Source organism: Trichogramma pretiosum, unplaced genomic scaffold (assembly GCF_000599845.2).
Source record: "Trichogramma pretiosum strain Unisexual culture from Peru unplaced genomic scaffold, Tpre_2.0 scaffold34, whole genome shotgun sequence".
Classification (NCBI taxonomy): domain Eukaryota; kingdom Metazoa; phylum Arthropoda; class Insecta; order Hymenoptera; family Trichogrammatidae; genus Trichogramma; species Trichogramma pretiosum.
This window is the reverse complement of record NW_019641683.1, coordinates 1,119,562-1,135,580: the sequence shown is the minus strand read 5'-3', so window position 1 is coordinate 1,135,580 and position 16,019 is coordinate 1,119,562. Positions and strand designations below refer to the sequence as shown.

The window sequence follows — 16,019 nt, the reverse complement described above, 5'->3', positions numbered from 1 at the left end:
TTTGTTTGGTGTAATAAGATCTCTTTCAAAAACCATTATGATAAATTTATTATTCCAAGAAGGAAAAAGGCACCATACCAAGTAACAATTTAATAACATCCCTCATTTACAATATTACCTCAACTTTCATGCCATTAAATTTACATAAAATTACTTTATTATTTATACATTATTCAGACAATACGAAAATATCGCTGATTGTTGATTTAATCATAGTTTTTTCGTAAAATGGCTTTGCTTTGTCAGACTATTAAAAAAATATAGATTAATTGTAAAAAGTATATTACATCAATTATAAACGAATTTTTTCCTCAAGTATATCTCTATATACATCTTCAGTTACTCTTTTATATTTTCCTGTTTTTTCTAAAATATACACTGGGTCCTTGATCTGAAAATAACAAAAACAGACATAAATATGTTGGTTCCACTTGGTGAACAGTATTTTTTTTTATTACAAATTGTAGAAAAAAAACCTTATGAATGTTGATTCCTTCGTCTTGTAAATCTTTTTTCTTTAGTTTGAAAGTTCCTGAAAAATTATTAAAGTAATTGTAGTTGTTATTATTGTCAGTATAAGCGGTTAGAAAAGATATCACTATTAAACTCTCTTGAAATATTTTGAAGATATCATACATTTAAAAGTTTCCGGTGAAACTAAGAAAAAAAATTAAGTGAAACTCATGCTCATTATCATTTTTATTTGTGCTTCTTGGAAGCTTTCTCATAGGTGTGAAATTGAAGTGCGTATGCGTGAGTTTATTCATTACATTATTTTTGAGAGTAAGCTCACTGCCGTTAATTAAAATTCCGAAATAGTACTTTACGCCCAGCTACGAGTTACCCTCGCTGCGCTCGGGACCTAAACTACGCCATGCCAAAAAGTGTTACTTATGACACGAGTATTCGTACGACATTTTATAGTACTGGGCTGAGTACTGAGGAGGGCTGAGTACTGGCCCCCTTTTTTAGTGCATAAGTCACACTTTTTGGTACCACGAAGTGAGGTGAGCACGAGCGTATGCGAGTGTCATGCGAACGACGCGCTGCCTTAAAGTGCGACTTATGCTACAGAAAAGCCTCCCATAAATGTGAACTTATGCCACGCAGTGCTATACAATTTTTTTTAATTTTCATTCAAGACGGTGCCACAACCTCGTTTGTACCGTCCAAGTCCTGAGAATTTTTTTTGGGAACAATTTTTGAAAAACGACGTTGTGGAACTCTCTGTATTTTTACTATAAAAATGAATAAAAATGAAATGAGTAGATCGGAAAAAACAAACAGGATTATATTTTATAATATAGAGAGATAATCGACATCAGATTGGGAAAAACGAATAAGAACTAGAAATGAGAAAATTGGGAGAGCAAACGGGAACGGGAAACGGGAAACATTTCGGAAAAATGGCCTGCGGGCCATTCGAGAAAAAAAACCATTCAGAAAAATGGCCTTGCAGGAATACGAATACTGCCATTCGGGAAAACGAATGGAATCGAATTTGGCAACAACATTTTTATAACACACTTTTTAATAAAAAATAATAGTTACTTTTTTTGTACAAATAAACGACAACAATATACTAATAATACACGTTTACCATGGGGATTGGCACTGTCACGATTACGCGCGGAACGAGGACGAAAAACGCGTACTGATCGCAGAGCAAAGAGCTTCGGATACAACTCGAGAGGCTAGAATTATTCGCCGACAATATTAAAAATATTCTCTAGAAATTGCAGGTGAAGCTGAGGGATTATTATATGGACCCGGAATCGAAGATCTGATGTCAGTAGTTATAATATACAATTTAAATCATTCAAATCACGATGCAAAAACTTAAAACGCGTTTTCCTCGAAACTTTGTTTTCTAGTGCGGTAGGCATGATTTCTCGAAAATGAGTCGACCGATTGAGCTGAAGTTTTGCACAGATCCTCTCAAGGGCACTGACTCGTGATTGATCGAAGGGATTTTCGATCGGTCGACTCGTTGTTATTTTAAATAAAATTTAGTGGTGAAAAATGGTCAAAATTTGAAAAATGCTTAAAAATCAGGACAAAAATGCATTTAAACTCGAGCCAATTCATCAAATTTCATTTTTTTTTCTTTTCCTTCGATCAATCATTAGCCAAGGGTATAACCTTTAAGAAATATGTCGAATTTTCGGTTTCAGATGATCCTGTCAGGAAATATCCTGCCTTCCGCAGGACAACAGTATGACCGAGGAAAACTGATAGAAAATTAACAATTTTCAATATTTTTATCTGAAAATTTTTTTACAGTTTTTCTAATGGATAAACTTTAATGTGTAAAAATTTCAAATTGATTGAACTTTTTGTTTTTAAAATATGATTATTCAAAAAAAAAAAAAAATGTCCATCACACAAAGCTATGTAACCCCTTAAGAAAAGTAGGACGTTTCAAGTGTTGAAATTGAAAATTATGATGTATACTTGACAATAAGTTTATAAAAATCTTGCATTTTTAGTAATTGTAAATCAGAATGCTACCTTGCAATAGATAAAATAAAAAGTTAAATAAAAGTAAAATATATAAAGTAATATTCATAAAGATGCAGATAAATCTTTTGTTAAATCTAAAGATTTTTATTGAACTTATTGTTAACTCATTGTGAAAAAATCAGCGAAAATCGTATGCATTCTTACCTGTCATGGGAAGACTAGCAAGGACTCTGACAAATAATGGTCTTGCGTATGTTGGTAAAGCTTTTTTTACACCATCGGCTAAATTTTGCAAATTAACACTTTCATCAGGATCATAAATGGCTGCCATACCAGCCTTACCTTCATTTCCAGGTACCTATATTGTTAAGAGTTAGCTTATGTACTAAAGAAAGGATATACCGACAAAATTAAATATAATACCTCAACACCATAAACAACTGCATCTTTTAAGCCTATTACATTGCTAATAACAGCTTCTACTTCTGAAGTAGCTACGTTTTCTCCTCTCCATCTAAAACATAAAATTTGCTTATATTTAAATAAACTAGTTTCATAAAAATATTGAGATATCATGAGCGATTGAAGCTTGAAAATTGAAAATGATATGAAATTTTCACACATTCAAGTATAAATCAAAATCTTTCAAATGGTCAAAAAATTAATTTATATAAACGATCAAAATGTTTATATTGTATGTTGCCCTCGGGCCCTAAATCCCGCCATGACCAGAAGTGTTATTTATGGCTCCTGTATCATAAAATACTATGTGGTACTTATAAAGTATGTTATTAACTACGTTTAAAAATTTTTATGAACAAAAATACCGAATTATTTATTAGTTATATGCATTCGAAGATACTCATAAAAAAAGACATCTCCACGGGTGGCAAAGTTACGCATTCAAGTCAGAAACCAAAGAATCAAAGTTTATTATAAAATAGAAGACATTTGCTGGATCTGACTTCAATCAGTAATAAAAGTTAAACATTAACAAAATGACTTACCAAAATAAATGTTTGCACTTTTTTTGTTTCTAAAAAGTGCTTCAACAATAAAAATAATTATTGTAAATTTATAATTTTAGTCAAAAATCAAGCAAATTTAATTATCGTTGAAATAAAAAAAAATTCATATAGTAGTTTTTGAGATATCTTGCCACTCGTCTCAGAAAACGTGGTTTCGAGAAATACGCGTTTAAAGTTATAGTGAGCGAATTTTTAAATGCAAAATTCCATTTTTGCGTATAAAGACGACTTAGGTTTTTTGACTACAACTTAGAAAAAGAAAATGAATCCGGCAAAACGGATTTCAAGATCATATTCTACGAAATATTTGTCAACTTTTTTAGCAAAAAAATTCAATTTTATAGTCGTGCTCGATGAAAACCTCTCCTTAAGCATTCAAAATTTAAATTTAGTAAAAAATTTGACCATGAAAAGATATTTTCCAAACATTTTTCAATTAGAATGGTAAATAGTAAATTTAGCATTGTTTTAAAACGTTTTGATTGATTTATTTGATTATTTGATTTTTGTTATTACTCGATACGGCCCAGATTGAGACATGGTAATAGCTGGTAATAACTAGTAGTTGTATATTAAATTCACTTTTTCTGAGAGTTGATCAAAAATTTTTATTTTCGATCACTTTGCACGATAAATACAGGTATACGTTTGACTCCTTTATCGAGAGGCTGCGCGTTACCTCCATCTTTAACATACCTTGCAATTAAAACTGAGTTTTTAAAGGTTCAGTTTAGAAAAAACTTAATCTCTTGGTTCGCTTGTACCAACTTAAATTCACAAAATCTAATCGTTACCTGAATGTATCACCCGTTCTGTCTTTGAAATAAAAATATCCATATTCATCCATCACTAGTATATCTCCTGTAATATTTATCACCATGCAATAATTGTATACATTTTACAGTTCAGTTCTCTTCAATTCAATATTTAGAATATTAGTTTACCTGAATTAAAAACTTTATCGCCTTTTTTAAAAACATCACGAATGATTTTTTTTTCCGAGGCCTTTTTATCGATGTAGCCACTAAAATCGTTCACAGCTTTTTTGGGGTTAATTTTGCCAACGAAAACGCCTGGCTCACCTGGTTCGCAGATAATGCATAAACCATCAGGGCCTCGAATCGGCTCCCCTGTTACTTCGTTGACTTTAAGAAGAGCTACAGGATATAAGGATCCTGCATAACGTGGCACAAAGCCAACTGCGCCAATCATATTATCGATGTTTACTGCAAATAAATAATTTGATACATGTACTTTCTTTTAAGACTGAATAAAAATAGTTCTCTACTTCAATTTCAGACCATAAAGTATTCAAAAAATTGAATAGGCAACTTTTTTTATGTCAAATAGCGCCTGAGGCAGTTTGGGCAACCGTGTATTACTATAGCTGATACTTTGCCTACTTTTCCGGAAACGCACATATTTCGATGATATATTCATAAGCTAGATCGAATTTGTGACTGATGTCTGTACATATACTATGTGTGTGTGTGTGTGTGTGTGTGTGTGTGTGTGTGTGTGTGTGTGTGTGTGTTTTTCAACGATAAAGGATATCTATTTACTAATTCAATATGCGATATTGCGACGTCGCACTGATGCTTGTGTGCTGATGTTAAGTGGACTGATGTGTGCCACTCCTAATACCGACTAAAACCTATCATATTTTCTCCTGTCCCTGTTTTTTCCCCGCGGGACCACTGCTAGGCATTACTTCACAGGAGAGGCCATCGCTTTGTACGAGCTCATCCAGATTTTACTAGACTTCATGTTCCATCTTCTTCGTACTCATCTTCTTCTGGCTCTCTCTTCGCTTCTCAGTTGCGTTCAGCAACAAGCATAAAAAATAGGGGAGGGCAGACCGGGCACGAGTAACTCGCATCATTCTTGGCATGCCACAGATATGACTCGAAGCAACCGTGACCAGAAAGATGTTAGGTGAGGTGATAGTTCACTTCTCCATGTCTCCTTTCGATCCACGGATCTGCCATTTCTTCAGAGTTCTGTCATGTTGCTCCCTCGCGGCATCTTCGCGACGACGCTCGTAGAGTCTCGAGCGCTCGTCGACGAGAAGGGCCAGCGGAGGAGTGCTGGCGAGAATATACACGGCTTCGTGAAAAATACTGCGAATGAACCTGAAGTTTTCTTCCTCGAACTTCGACAAAAAGTTCCAAAAAATTGTTTTTTTTATTTAAATTTTATAATCGTAATCTACTGTCATATTTGTTTACAATTAAACCTCCAAACTAAATATGACAGTAGATCAAAATTTTTATATAAAATTTAAATAAAAAAACAATTCTTCGGAACTTTTTTTTTCCAATGTATTAGTAGCGGATTTTTCTTTAAAGTCGATAAAAAAAAAATTAAATTTGACAATTTTCGAGTTATTATTTTATTAGTATGAAAGGGAAGAATGTTAACTATTCAAAACTTTTTCCAGAATTTAAACCCATTCATTAAGTTAAAAGATATTAATGATGACCCAAATGAAAGAAATTGCATGGATTCCTACGTAGATTATCCACGCAGATTCCGTATGGAAAGTGCGTTCAAAAGGGATGAGAACGTGGAATTAAGTTTTCCGAAAAATCTTCCGAAAGATTTTTACAAAAATGATCCAAGCAGAAATGATTCCGCATGGAATCAACGCACTTTCCTCACGAAATTCGCGAGGATAATCCACATAGAAATCCACGCAATTTTTTTTAACTGGGGAAACGTAGCAAAAATTGATACGTTTGCAATAAGTATAAAATGCTTTCTAAATCGAAAACGAAGCCTCCACCGAAGGAAACCGCAAGAATAACTTTACATGTAGAATTGATGAAGGAACTCTATAGTAGTTTTAAATTTAAAAAAAATCGTTTTTTGATTGTTTATAACGAAAATTTGGACCACTCAAATTTACCTTGGATATTCGATTTCAGGGGGTCAATATGCATGTAAAAAACTTTATTCCATCCAATTACGTCCATCGGCTACGAGAAGAACCGTCTGGGCCCCAGGTAATGATATAATTTTGTAAGTTTAATTTCTCTAATAATACAAGTTTTTTTACCTAGATTAGAGTTGCCTTCAGTAGCTCCGTAAAACTCGCCTATTTGTTTAACTTTGAATCTTTCTACAAATGGCTTCCATATTTGAGGTCTCAACCCGTTTCCATACATAAGCCTCACTTTGTGAGAATTGTCTGCCGGATTTAGAGGTACAGCAAGAAGATAACGGCATATTTCACCTATATATTGGGCCACCTAATAAAATATTATGTTTTATTTTCATATAAGTATTGGTAATTTCATAAGAGAAAAATTAAAAAACGATTTTATTTTGTAAATTTAGCAAAACTTGATTATAAAATATCTAATGTAAAATAAAATACTTTCTGAACATACCGTGCATTCGTACTTTAGGCAATCTGGCCAAAAATTGGAAGCACTAAAGCGTCTGCGAAGAACAACTGTAACTCCACGCAAAAGAGCCTGTCCAGCTCCCACTATACCACCAGCTGTATGGTAAAGTGGTAAAGAGTCATAAATACGATCGGATGATTGAAGACCCAACATGGAGTATACTCCGCATGTCATGAGCATATACCTGAGGTATCAATAGTACTTTAAGTAACAAGTATGGAAGTGAATGATGTTCGGTTAAATTTGTTTTTAGCTAGCAGTTCACTATAGATAAGCTTTCATTACTTATAGAATGAATCGGTCACATAGACACAGGATAAATTGTATAAGTGAATACCTTAAATTATTGATAACAGCCGCTTTAGGCATTCCCGTAGTTCCAGATGTGTAAATGTAAATGAGTTTATCTCTCGGACGACTAAGAGCCATATCGGCATAAAGTGGTTGTGGTTCAAATTTATTCAAGCCACAACTGAGATCAGCCGCTCCTTCCAATAGTCTTGTATCGATATGTTCCGACCATTGATATAAGGTCAACTCTGGAATTCTGTTTTTGATTTCTGCAATGGCTGCAAAATAATTCCACATTAAAATTTCCATGTACATTGTTTTCTTAGTTGATAAATATTTCGATAATTGCAAGTAATACAGAATCATCGAATAACTATTTAGATACCAGAAGTATATCGACTACCTTATAAAACAAGTGTTACAACATTTTTAAACACGAATTTTGGTAAAAATAAAAAGTAGTTTTAAAGCACAAAAATGTTAATTCTATACACTTTCATATTATTTTAATCAAAATATTTCCATTCTGACTCGGTAGTTGAATATATTCCATAGGTTGTAGGATGAAAGAGCTTTTTATTCAAGTATTTGTTCAATAATTCATGTACACTGATTCGACTTCAATTTCAAAATGGCGCGAAAACGTAAACACAGCGAAGTAGGGGTCCCCCATGCGTACAAGTTACGCATCAATAATAATAATAGTATACAGACTAGCATATCCAATCCCCGATTTCGCTGTGTTTACGTTTTCTCGACAATTCAGAATTACAGTCGACTCGGTGAATGTTTGAAAAAAATAGAAGAGAGATCATATTTTTCCACTCATATAGAACTTTCTCAATTTGATTTTTTTTATGGACAATTTTATTAAAAAACTGTTGAAAAATAAACGTACCTTCAGCGTATTCGCCACTGAAAATGATGGCTTTACAATCAGCAACATTTATACTATGAACAAGCACGTCACCTCGCAAGTTTATGTTTACGAGTGCAGTTACAAAGCCAGCCTTACTCAAACCTAGCCAAGTGCCGACATACTCTACTCTGTTTTCCATTATTAGAGCAACACTATCACCTTTTGCAAGGGTTTGTGATTGAAAGTACCGTCCGATTCGATTACTGAATTCGTCTAGCTAATATTTACATTATTAAAAATGTCTCCATTGTTTATTTATTATTATGATTATTATTATTATTATTATTATTTAAATATAATTATTATTATTGATATACTTTTTGATTTTAGTAAATGTAGTAAATAGCTGATTTAATGATTTTACCTCTCGGTACGTCCATTTTTTATCTTCAAAAATATATGCAATTTTTTCCGGGTGAGATTGGACTAGTTTAGAAAAGATTCTTGCCACTGTCAAATTTCTTGTTTCCCACCACCACAGAAGAGTATTAACTTTTAAAAATCGAAAGGCTCCTCTGAAACAGAAATTTTAATTTTAATTTATGCAAGCTTTAATTTTGTGCCATCTAAAATTGAATTGGACTTCAGACAGATTGGTATTTCGAATTTATAAATGGTCATAAAAATCAATATAGTTGAAACTTTTTTCATGATATTCAAATACAGGCGAGCCTCGTTTTACGCGGTAGGTGCGTGCAGCAAAACGCCGCGTGAAAAAAACACGTAAAAAAATACCTTATCCTTATGGAGATCAGGGGGATGCGTACAAGAAAAATCGAGAGAATCTTGAAAAACTGTCATTGTGACATTATTTGTTGTTTTTTTTTAAGAAAAAAAGTCAGTGACTTGAGACTGTTTAGCACTCCATATTGAATCTTTGAACAATTTGAAACTGTAGGTTCATAAAGTGATCAAACTGCGTATAATTTAGGAAATAACCTTGTAAAATTGAAACCGTGTAAAACGTGTAAACCGTGTAAACTGTGTAAAACAATATCCAAAATAAAAAATCTTATCTAATCTCCAAAAACCCCAACTATATTACTTTTATAATAATAATTTTGGAACATATATTAATTCTCAGTGCTGTTTTTGAAAAATAAATGGGTAATTAACGTCATAAATTGAATATTTTTTCAATATCAAATTTTTCATATAGTATTTTTGAATATTCAATAATATACTCATAAGCTATAATCCCTTTTATTTTGATACTTATGATAGTTAGGGTGGTCTACTTTTTCAAAAATTTTTTGTATCTCGGGAAATTCATCGGAATCTGAAAGTTTGAGGTTTAAAACGAAGTTTCCTTCAAATTAGAATTGAAACAAATGATTTTAGACGGTGCCTAATGGATTTTTGAAGTTTACAAACGTGGTCCTAAAAAGGAGCAAAATCGGTCGACCATACATTATATTTCAAACTCTGTTCTGAGAGTAAAAATAATCTTAACAATACATTTTTTTACGCATTTTTGTCTGGAAAATCGAATGCCGTAGTCAGTTTTGACCTTGGAGTACGATTTCATTGAAAAAAATACACTTTTTTGATGTTTTTTTTTGGCAAATTTCGCAAAGTTCATTTTCGAGCGTGCGGCAAATGAAGAGAAAAAATCTAGAAAATATTTTGACACTACAAAAATTTAGGATTTTGTATGAAAAATCCAACGGTATCTATTATTATACACTTAAAAATTATTTTAATGCAGAAAAATATGACTTTATCCTAAGAAACGACATTAAAAAATTGAAAAATCGAAAAATATATTCGTTTCTTCAAGAAAATGGCTGACAAGGAGACCTTCTCACCTTCAGGTCATGGATTTGACCTAAACTTTTTCTGGTGATTCAGGACCGTTAGAAAATATGCCCTGTTATGTTAGGTTGTGTGAATATGCCCTAGAAGTGTTAGATAATAAATAAACGTTAAAATAATAAAAATAAGCATATGAAGCGCAATAAATATTCATTTACTATCCTCACACTATTTTGGTTACTCCTTTTAGACACCTGGTTCTTGAAAACATTACATTTCATTGTTAAGAAGTTGTTCGATCTCACTCGTGACCCAAAACATTGCAATATTGTTGAATTATGACATTGTGAAGCGTTTAATTTCAATACTTATGGCCTTAAACGCTTCAAATAATTATTATTTTAATACAAGCACTGGAGATCCGACAAGTTCCTATCAAAACACTTTTCACTGACTAATTTAACACTTTAAATACCTACTCAGAGTTGAATTTTATCAATGATTTGATAAGGTAAATAATATTTGCACATAAAACCACTATCTGCCATGATCTCAGGCCATGCCTTTGGGCAATATTGCAATTTTTTGGGTCACGAGTGACATCCAACAACTTCTTAAAAATGAAATGTAACGTTTTCAAGATCCAGGTATCTAAAATAAGTAACCAAAATAGTTTAAGGATAGGAAATGAATATTTATTGCGCTTAATATGCTTAATTTTATTATTTTAACGTTTATTTATTATCTAACACTTCTAGGGCATATTCACACAACCTAACATAACAGGGCATGTTTCCTAACTGTCCTGAATCACCAGAAAAAGTTTGGGCCAAATCCATGACCCGAAGGTGAGAAGGTCTCCTTGTGAGTATAATCACTTATGAAAAAAATTGCGTTCAACTATCTGATAGGTTTTTTTCACTTTTCCAACACCGTTTTTAGATTTTAATAATTCGCAAGTTTTGCTAAGATACAGCTTTTTTGTACGATGCACTTTTCTAGCTTTAAATTCTGCTTCGCTGGTTTTTTAATGAATAGAGCTAGCTCAGAATTATTGAATTTTAATTTTTTTCATGATCAGAGAACATGTCTCTAGTACCTATAATAATTCAAATTAATCCAGTGCGCACCCAAAACTGACTTATTATTCCAAAGACCTGTGCCGCATGAGTGTGAATGGAATCTTTGACCAATCTTAATCCGAAAGGTTTGAACATTTTTGGCATAACATTTTCCTCCCCTTAAGTGGTGCAGATTTTTGATAGTTTATTTATTCAATCTATCAGTCTCAAAAAGTAGTAATGAGCGTTGAAAAAAAACCATTTAAAATTTTTTTTTGTACTTCAGTATGAGAAAAAAATTCCTAGCTTTTTCTTGAAATTCTGTCTTTGATGTAAAGATGATTTTATGCAATAATATGACGAAAATAGTACATTATGATACAGTGGCATAAGCAGCAGATTATGGCACGACAGAGTAAAGCGCCCGAGCGCAGCGAGGGTGCTTCTGCTGTGCTCATAATGTGCTACTTATGACACGTGTACAATATACTTTTTATAGCACTGAGCTAAGTTCACATTTACGCCCCCTTTTCCGAGTTACAAGTCGTACATTACGCGAAGTGAGGTTAGCGCACGAGCGCAGCGAGTGTGATAAGCGCGATGCGGTGCCAGAATTTGCGACTTATACCACCGAAAAGCGTGCCTTAAATGTGAACTTCAGACACGCAGTGCTATAAATAACTATTACATCAAAAATAAAAAAATAAATTTTAATACATCATTTTCATGTTTTTTAATTCATAGGATAATACAAAATTTAACACAGGTGTGTCCCCTTAAGTTAAAACTTAAAATAATTAATAGGTGTAAATTAATGCATCAATCAAGTTTCAACAAATTCTTGAAATTATCCATGTTTTTTGCTTCATTTTGAATGCAAAAAACCACTCTGGACCCCTAGTAACAATGAAATTAAACCGTTTATTAAGGGGGGGTTATAGTTAATTTTTAGTTATTTTTGCTTATTTTTGAGATTAATTTTTTGAAATCTAGTAATGAAAATGTAGTAATATCGATTTGTACACTAAAAAGCATCACTTCAAGAGTACTCAGCTAAATTTTTGTTGAAAAATATTGAAAAATGAGCCTGGGGCATCGGTTTGAAGAAAACACGTCGAAAAATGCGGTGTACACGATAACTCCTCGCAGAATTATCAGAAACAAGCCTAATGACATTTTTTTATTAGTTTAGAGGAGTCTGAAGGTACTGACGTCGAGTTTTTTAAAATATTTTCATTTTTGAAAATTTGGCGTGATTTTGAAGTTGAAAAAATGGGAAAAAATCGAAAAAGTGCACTTTTTTTTTCGGAAAATTGTTGAAAACAATGAAAATTTTCGCCAAAATGAAAATATCTCGACGTCACTACCTAGTAAAATAGTTAATAAATAACGGTGTAAAATTTCAAAAAGATCGGTCAATAAGTTTTTGAGATATGATGTACACCGTCTTTGAAAATGCTATTGTTCAGGAAACGCGTTTAAAGATTTTGAGGTCCAGTCCTTCTTCCTTATTGCACGTGCGTTAAAATTGCAATATCTTGGTTAATTTTGCTCCGATTGGCTTAAAATTTTAACTGAATACTCTTGAATCTATATAGAATCGAATAAGACATTAAAAAAAGTATCGAAAATTTTTGCGAAAAATACTATACCCCCCCCTTAAGGACAGGAGAGCTNTAAAAAAAAAAAAAAAAAAGAGACAAATTTTTGAGCCTTTTTTTTTCAGCTTTCATAATTATTATTGAATTGCCATCTTTGTTACGAATCACGAGGGAGGGGTTCGAAAATCAGAAATTACTTTTAACCGAATGGTGGAAGCGTCCGATTCTATTGTTTTATAATCCTAATGGTTAAATAAGAATCCAATATTTCAGTTTCTAAAAAATTATAATCATCATGAAATTAAGAGTTCACATACAAAAACCTACATAATAATTTTAGTCAATTTCCACACTAGATTTATCGTAAAATCATACTGAATTGAAGATTTTTGAATTTAGTTCATTCACGGTTAGGATAAATGAATATTCAATCATATATAGGTTTTCATATGTGAACTCTTAGTTTCATGATGATTATAATATTTAAAAAACTGAAATATTGGATTCTTATTTAACCATTAGGATTATAAAACAATAGAATCGAACGCTTCACTTTCGATAAAAACTACTATTTGGCTAAAAGTAATTTCTGATTTTCGAACCCCCTCACAAATCAACCCTTATTATCTAAAATTATCGAAATAAAAAACACCTGCGGAGGTAGAGCAGCTAACTTTCATCATAATTCATCACCATTGGTTAAAATCAATAAAAAAAGTCAGTACTGCCTTAGGCCAAAGAAGGTTCAACGAAAATCGAGGTTGATACACAAAATGTTCACTGGGACTTTTTGTTTCCGCAATCAAGGCAGGTACACTATTTTTTGTAAGCTGTGGCCCGAAAGTGAATTTTTCTTCGATTTACTGCAAGTATATATTTGGTTCTGAAAACTCGTTAGTCTTTGTATAAAAAACATTTTTACATCCTTGATGAAAATGTGATTTTTTTAAACAAAAATTAGATGTAACGATATTTAGTATTCTCCAAGTAAATTATAGGATTTAAGATTTGCAATTTATTGCAAGTGAAATTTATGTACATCGCACGAGGAGGCGAGCCTTGCGATTACGTGTATCCGGCTAAATACATACGTAGCAGCAAGTTTTAACGAAAAAATTCGATAATATTAGGTAAAAACAGAAATCTAGAATTATTAAAGTAATGAGTTACGAAAATGAAATAATGATTTAAATTGGTATCATATTAAATATTGAAAGCTTATAATTTTTGAACCCGCATAATTTGTACGGTTCCACTTTATTCTCTTTTCTATCTTATACTTATATGCCAGAAATAATGATTTCATGCGCATGCTAGAATGCGTGTGTCAATTTGTTATATATAACAAAGAATATCTACTTGTTTGAGCACATTGAAAGAACAAGTTGTTACACGGGAATTGCACATAAGTAAATGTGTCACGATCAAATTTTTGTTACGTATTAACAAAACTAATGATGAAAATAAAAATTTAAAAACGATTCTTCAAATTCATCTAGTGATTTATATGTTATAAAATATATGGAGCTTTTTGAATATCCGTAGAAACAATATGATGTATACATTTTTATAAGCTAGGTTCGACGACCAGAGAAGTGATTCTGACGCGTGAATTTTGTAATCATACCGAGTACGACCTCGTCTAATTTCAGGGTCGTCTACGTACAGAAATTGTAACGATAGATTACGTGCATATGTATTTGCTATAAAGCCCCCACACACACGCACACACACATGTATATATAAATTTACCCAATTGCTTGAAAACTAGTCAATTGCGTAATATTTATTACTCATAATATGTCCAAGAGACATGTCAAATTATTAAACACGATTTTGCATTAAAAGCAGATAGTCTTGATAAAATAGAATGGATGTAAAACAAAATTTTTCAAGCTATCGATGAATCAAATCTCCACATGTACGGAAATATTTGTTGGATACTACAACTAGACCTTTTTTTATAAAAGGTTTATTTTTGGATTTATCAATATTCAATGTTCATTGAAAATTACCAGGGAAAAGTGGAAACTATTAAAAAATACAATCATAGATTAGAGCTTTTTTATGTTTGATAGGAAATAAACCAAAACCTTTGAAGTTATTAATAGAAAAGTAAAAAAAGATCATTCTATCGTGATTTTATTATCAAATTAAGAAAATTTGTTTAATACCGCAAGCTGAGAATCGTTTAAATAAAATTGCCGTGTTGTTTGCATTCTTCAATGTCAGCAAACAATTTTCGTAATACGCATAGTCGCGTTAACAATTAAGTTTTTGTACTACTTGATTTCTACATAAATTATATGAATTTGGAAACAAAACGTTAAATTCCAAGAAAGATATTTGATCGAATGATGATTTGCATTTTTACACATCGACGTTAAGAAAAGTGTCAGTTATGATTATAAGTGTTGTATTTATAAAGAGGATCAATTAAAAATAATGTCACTGCGTGATAATTTCATAATCTTATATCGAATGAACGATAAGGAATTTGGAACAAGTTCAATTACAAGCTTTTTTATAGTCTTATTTTTGGAGGTTTTTGGGGAAAAGTAAGTAAAAAAAGAAAAAAAGTTAACATCAAGTCGAGAATGTGAGTGCATTCACATGTTTGAGTGCATGCCCTCCGTCAACGCAATGATAATTATCGCATAAAGAAGTTGACGGTATAAAATCGGCTGGCCGAGAGTAGAAGTAAGTGCGATTCTAACCGACTAAAGAGTACGTAAGCTGGGCCTTCATTACTTCACACGACACTTACAAAATATCCCTGGGCAAGGTCTTGTACAAAATGAAAATGATCTTGCGTATTTTTTCCGAGAGTAACAGAGCTGTGACGAGGAGTAGCGCCGCGATGGAGGCCAGAATCGGTTGAAGTAGCGTCATCTCGCTCATGATGAATCGCACGCGTTCATACACTTAGACACTCGAGCGAGGTAACTCTGCTGTGGCCATCTAAGTCTCTCGTGGCTGCTGCGACTGAAAATTTCCAGCAACACTGCGGACGAGATAGCTGCCGGACGAGACAAAGCGAATGCTCCCCTCAAGCGCGACGCGCATTATTCTTTCGGAGCACTGGCAAGTATACGAACTGCGGCCGTGCTGCACTCGCTTCGATGATTGCTCGCTGGCATTTGTGGACCTTATATACCGTGGCAATTGTGCGCGACGGCAGTGGCGACTGAACCAATGCTTCAATGGACGGTGAAACATGTGGCTATTTATCGCGATATAGAAACGCTGGAGTACGACGTGATACCGCTATGCTCGCTAGCTTCGGGTCGAGTATCGTATGGGCGCGGAATACGACTGTCGCACGTCTCCGGTTCGAGTCTGTCTTATTCCGTTGACTCAATGCTACGGCAGCAAACCTTTGCAACGATTCCCGATGCAAGTTTATGCTTGATGCCTCTGACTAGTCGCTTCTCCGACACTGTTTTGTTTTACATCTCCATTAAGAAATATTACTGTGCGTGAACAATTTT

The 16,019-nt window shown here is 33.0% G+C and overlaps 1 protein-coding gene across 2 annotated transcripts; it reads right to left on the bottom strand.

Annotated features, from left to right (window-relative positions):
• Positions 1-30: 30 nt before the first annotated feature.
• LOC106649286 (long-chain fatty acid transport protein 4-like) lies at positions 31-16,019 on the bottom strand. Of its 2 annotated transcripts, XM_014366610.2 has the most exons (12): positions 15,296-16,015; positions 8,476-8,626; positions 8,091-8,328; positions 7,239-7,470; positions 6,884-7,085; positions 6,550-6,742; positions 4,436-4,717; positions 4,286-4,352; positions 2,887-2,977; positions 2,668-2,821; positions 477-532; positions 31-391 (listed from the first exon to the last, which is right to left on the bottom strand). In XM_014366610.2, the coding sequence occupies exons 1-12, from the start codon at positions 15,427-15,429 to the stop codon at positions 293-295; spliced, it is 1,899 nt and encodes a 632-aa protein (XP_014222096.1). In that variant the 5' UTR covers positions 15,430-16,015; the 3' UTR covers positions 31-292. The 2 variants fall into 2 exon arrangements, with proteins under 2 accessions (XP_014222096.1, XP_023316895.1); XM_023461127.1 differs by lacking the exons at positions 2,668-2,821; positions 2,887-2,977 and having other exon boundaries at positions 300-391; positions 15,296-16,019.

What these genes read in the sequence shown, in the direction of transcription:
- LOC106649286 (XM_014366610.2), bottom strand. Translation starts at nt 15,429, where the DNA reads ATGAGCGAGATGACGCTACTTCAACCGATTCTGGCCTCCATCGCGGCG. An exon ending in AGAACGGGTGATACATTCAG is followed by an intron (nt 2,978 to 4,285) that starts GTAACGATTAGA and finishes TTTATGTTTTAG; the next exon opens with ATGGAGAGGAGAAAACGTAG. An exon ending in CAGTTGTTTATGGTGTTGAG is followed by an intron (nt 2,822 to 2,886) that starts GTATTATATTTA and finishes TTAACAATATAG; the next exon opens with GTACCTGGAAATGAAGGTAA.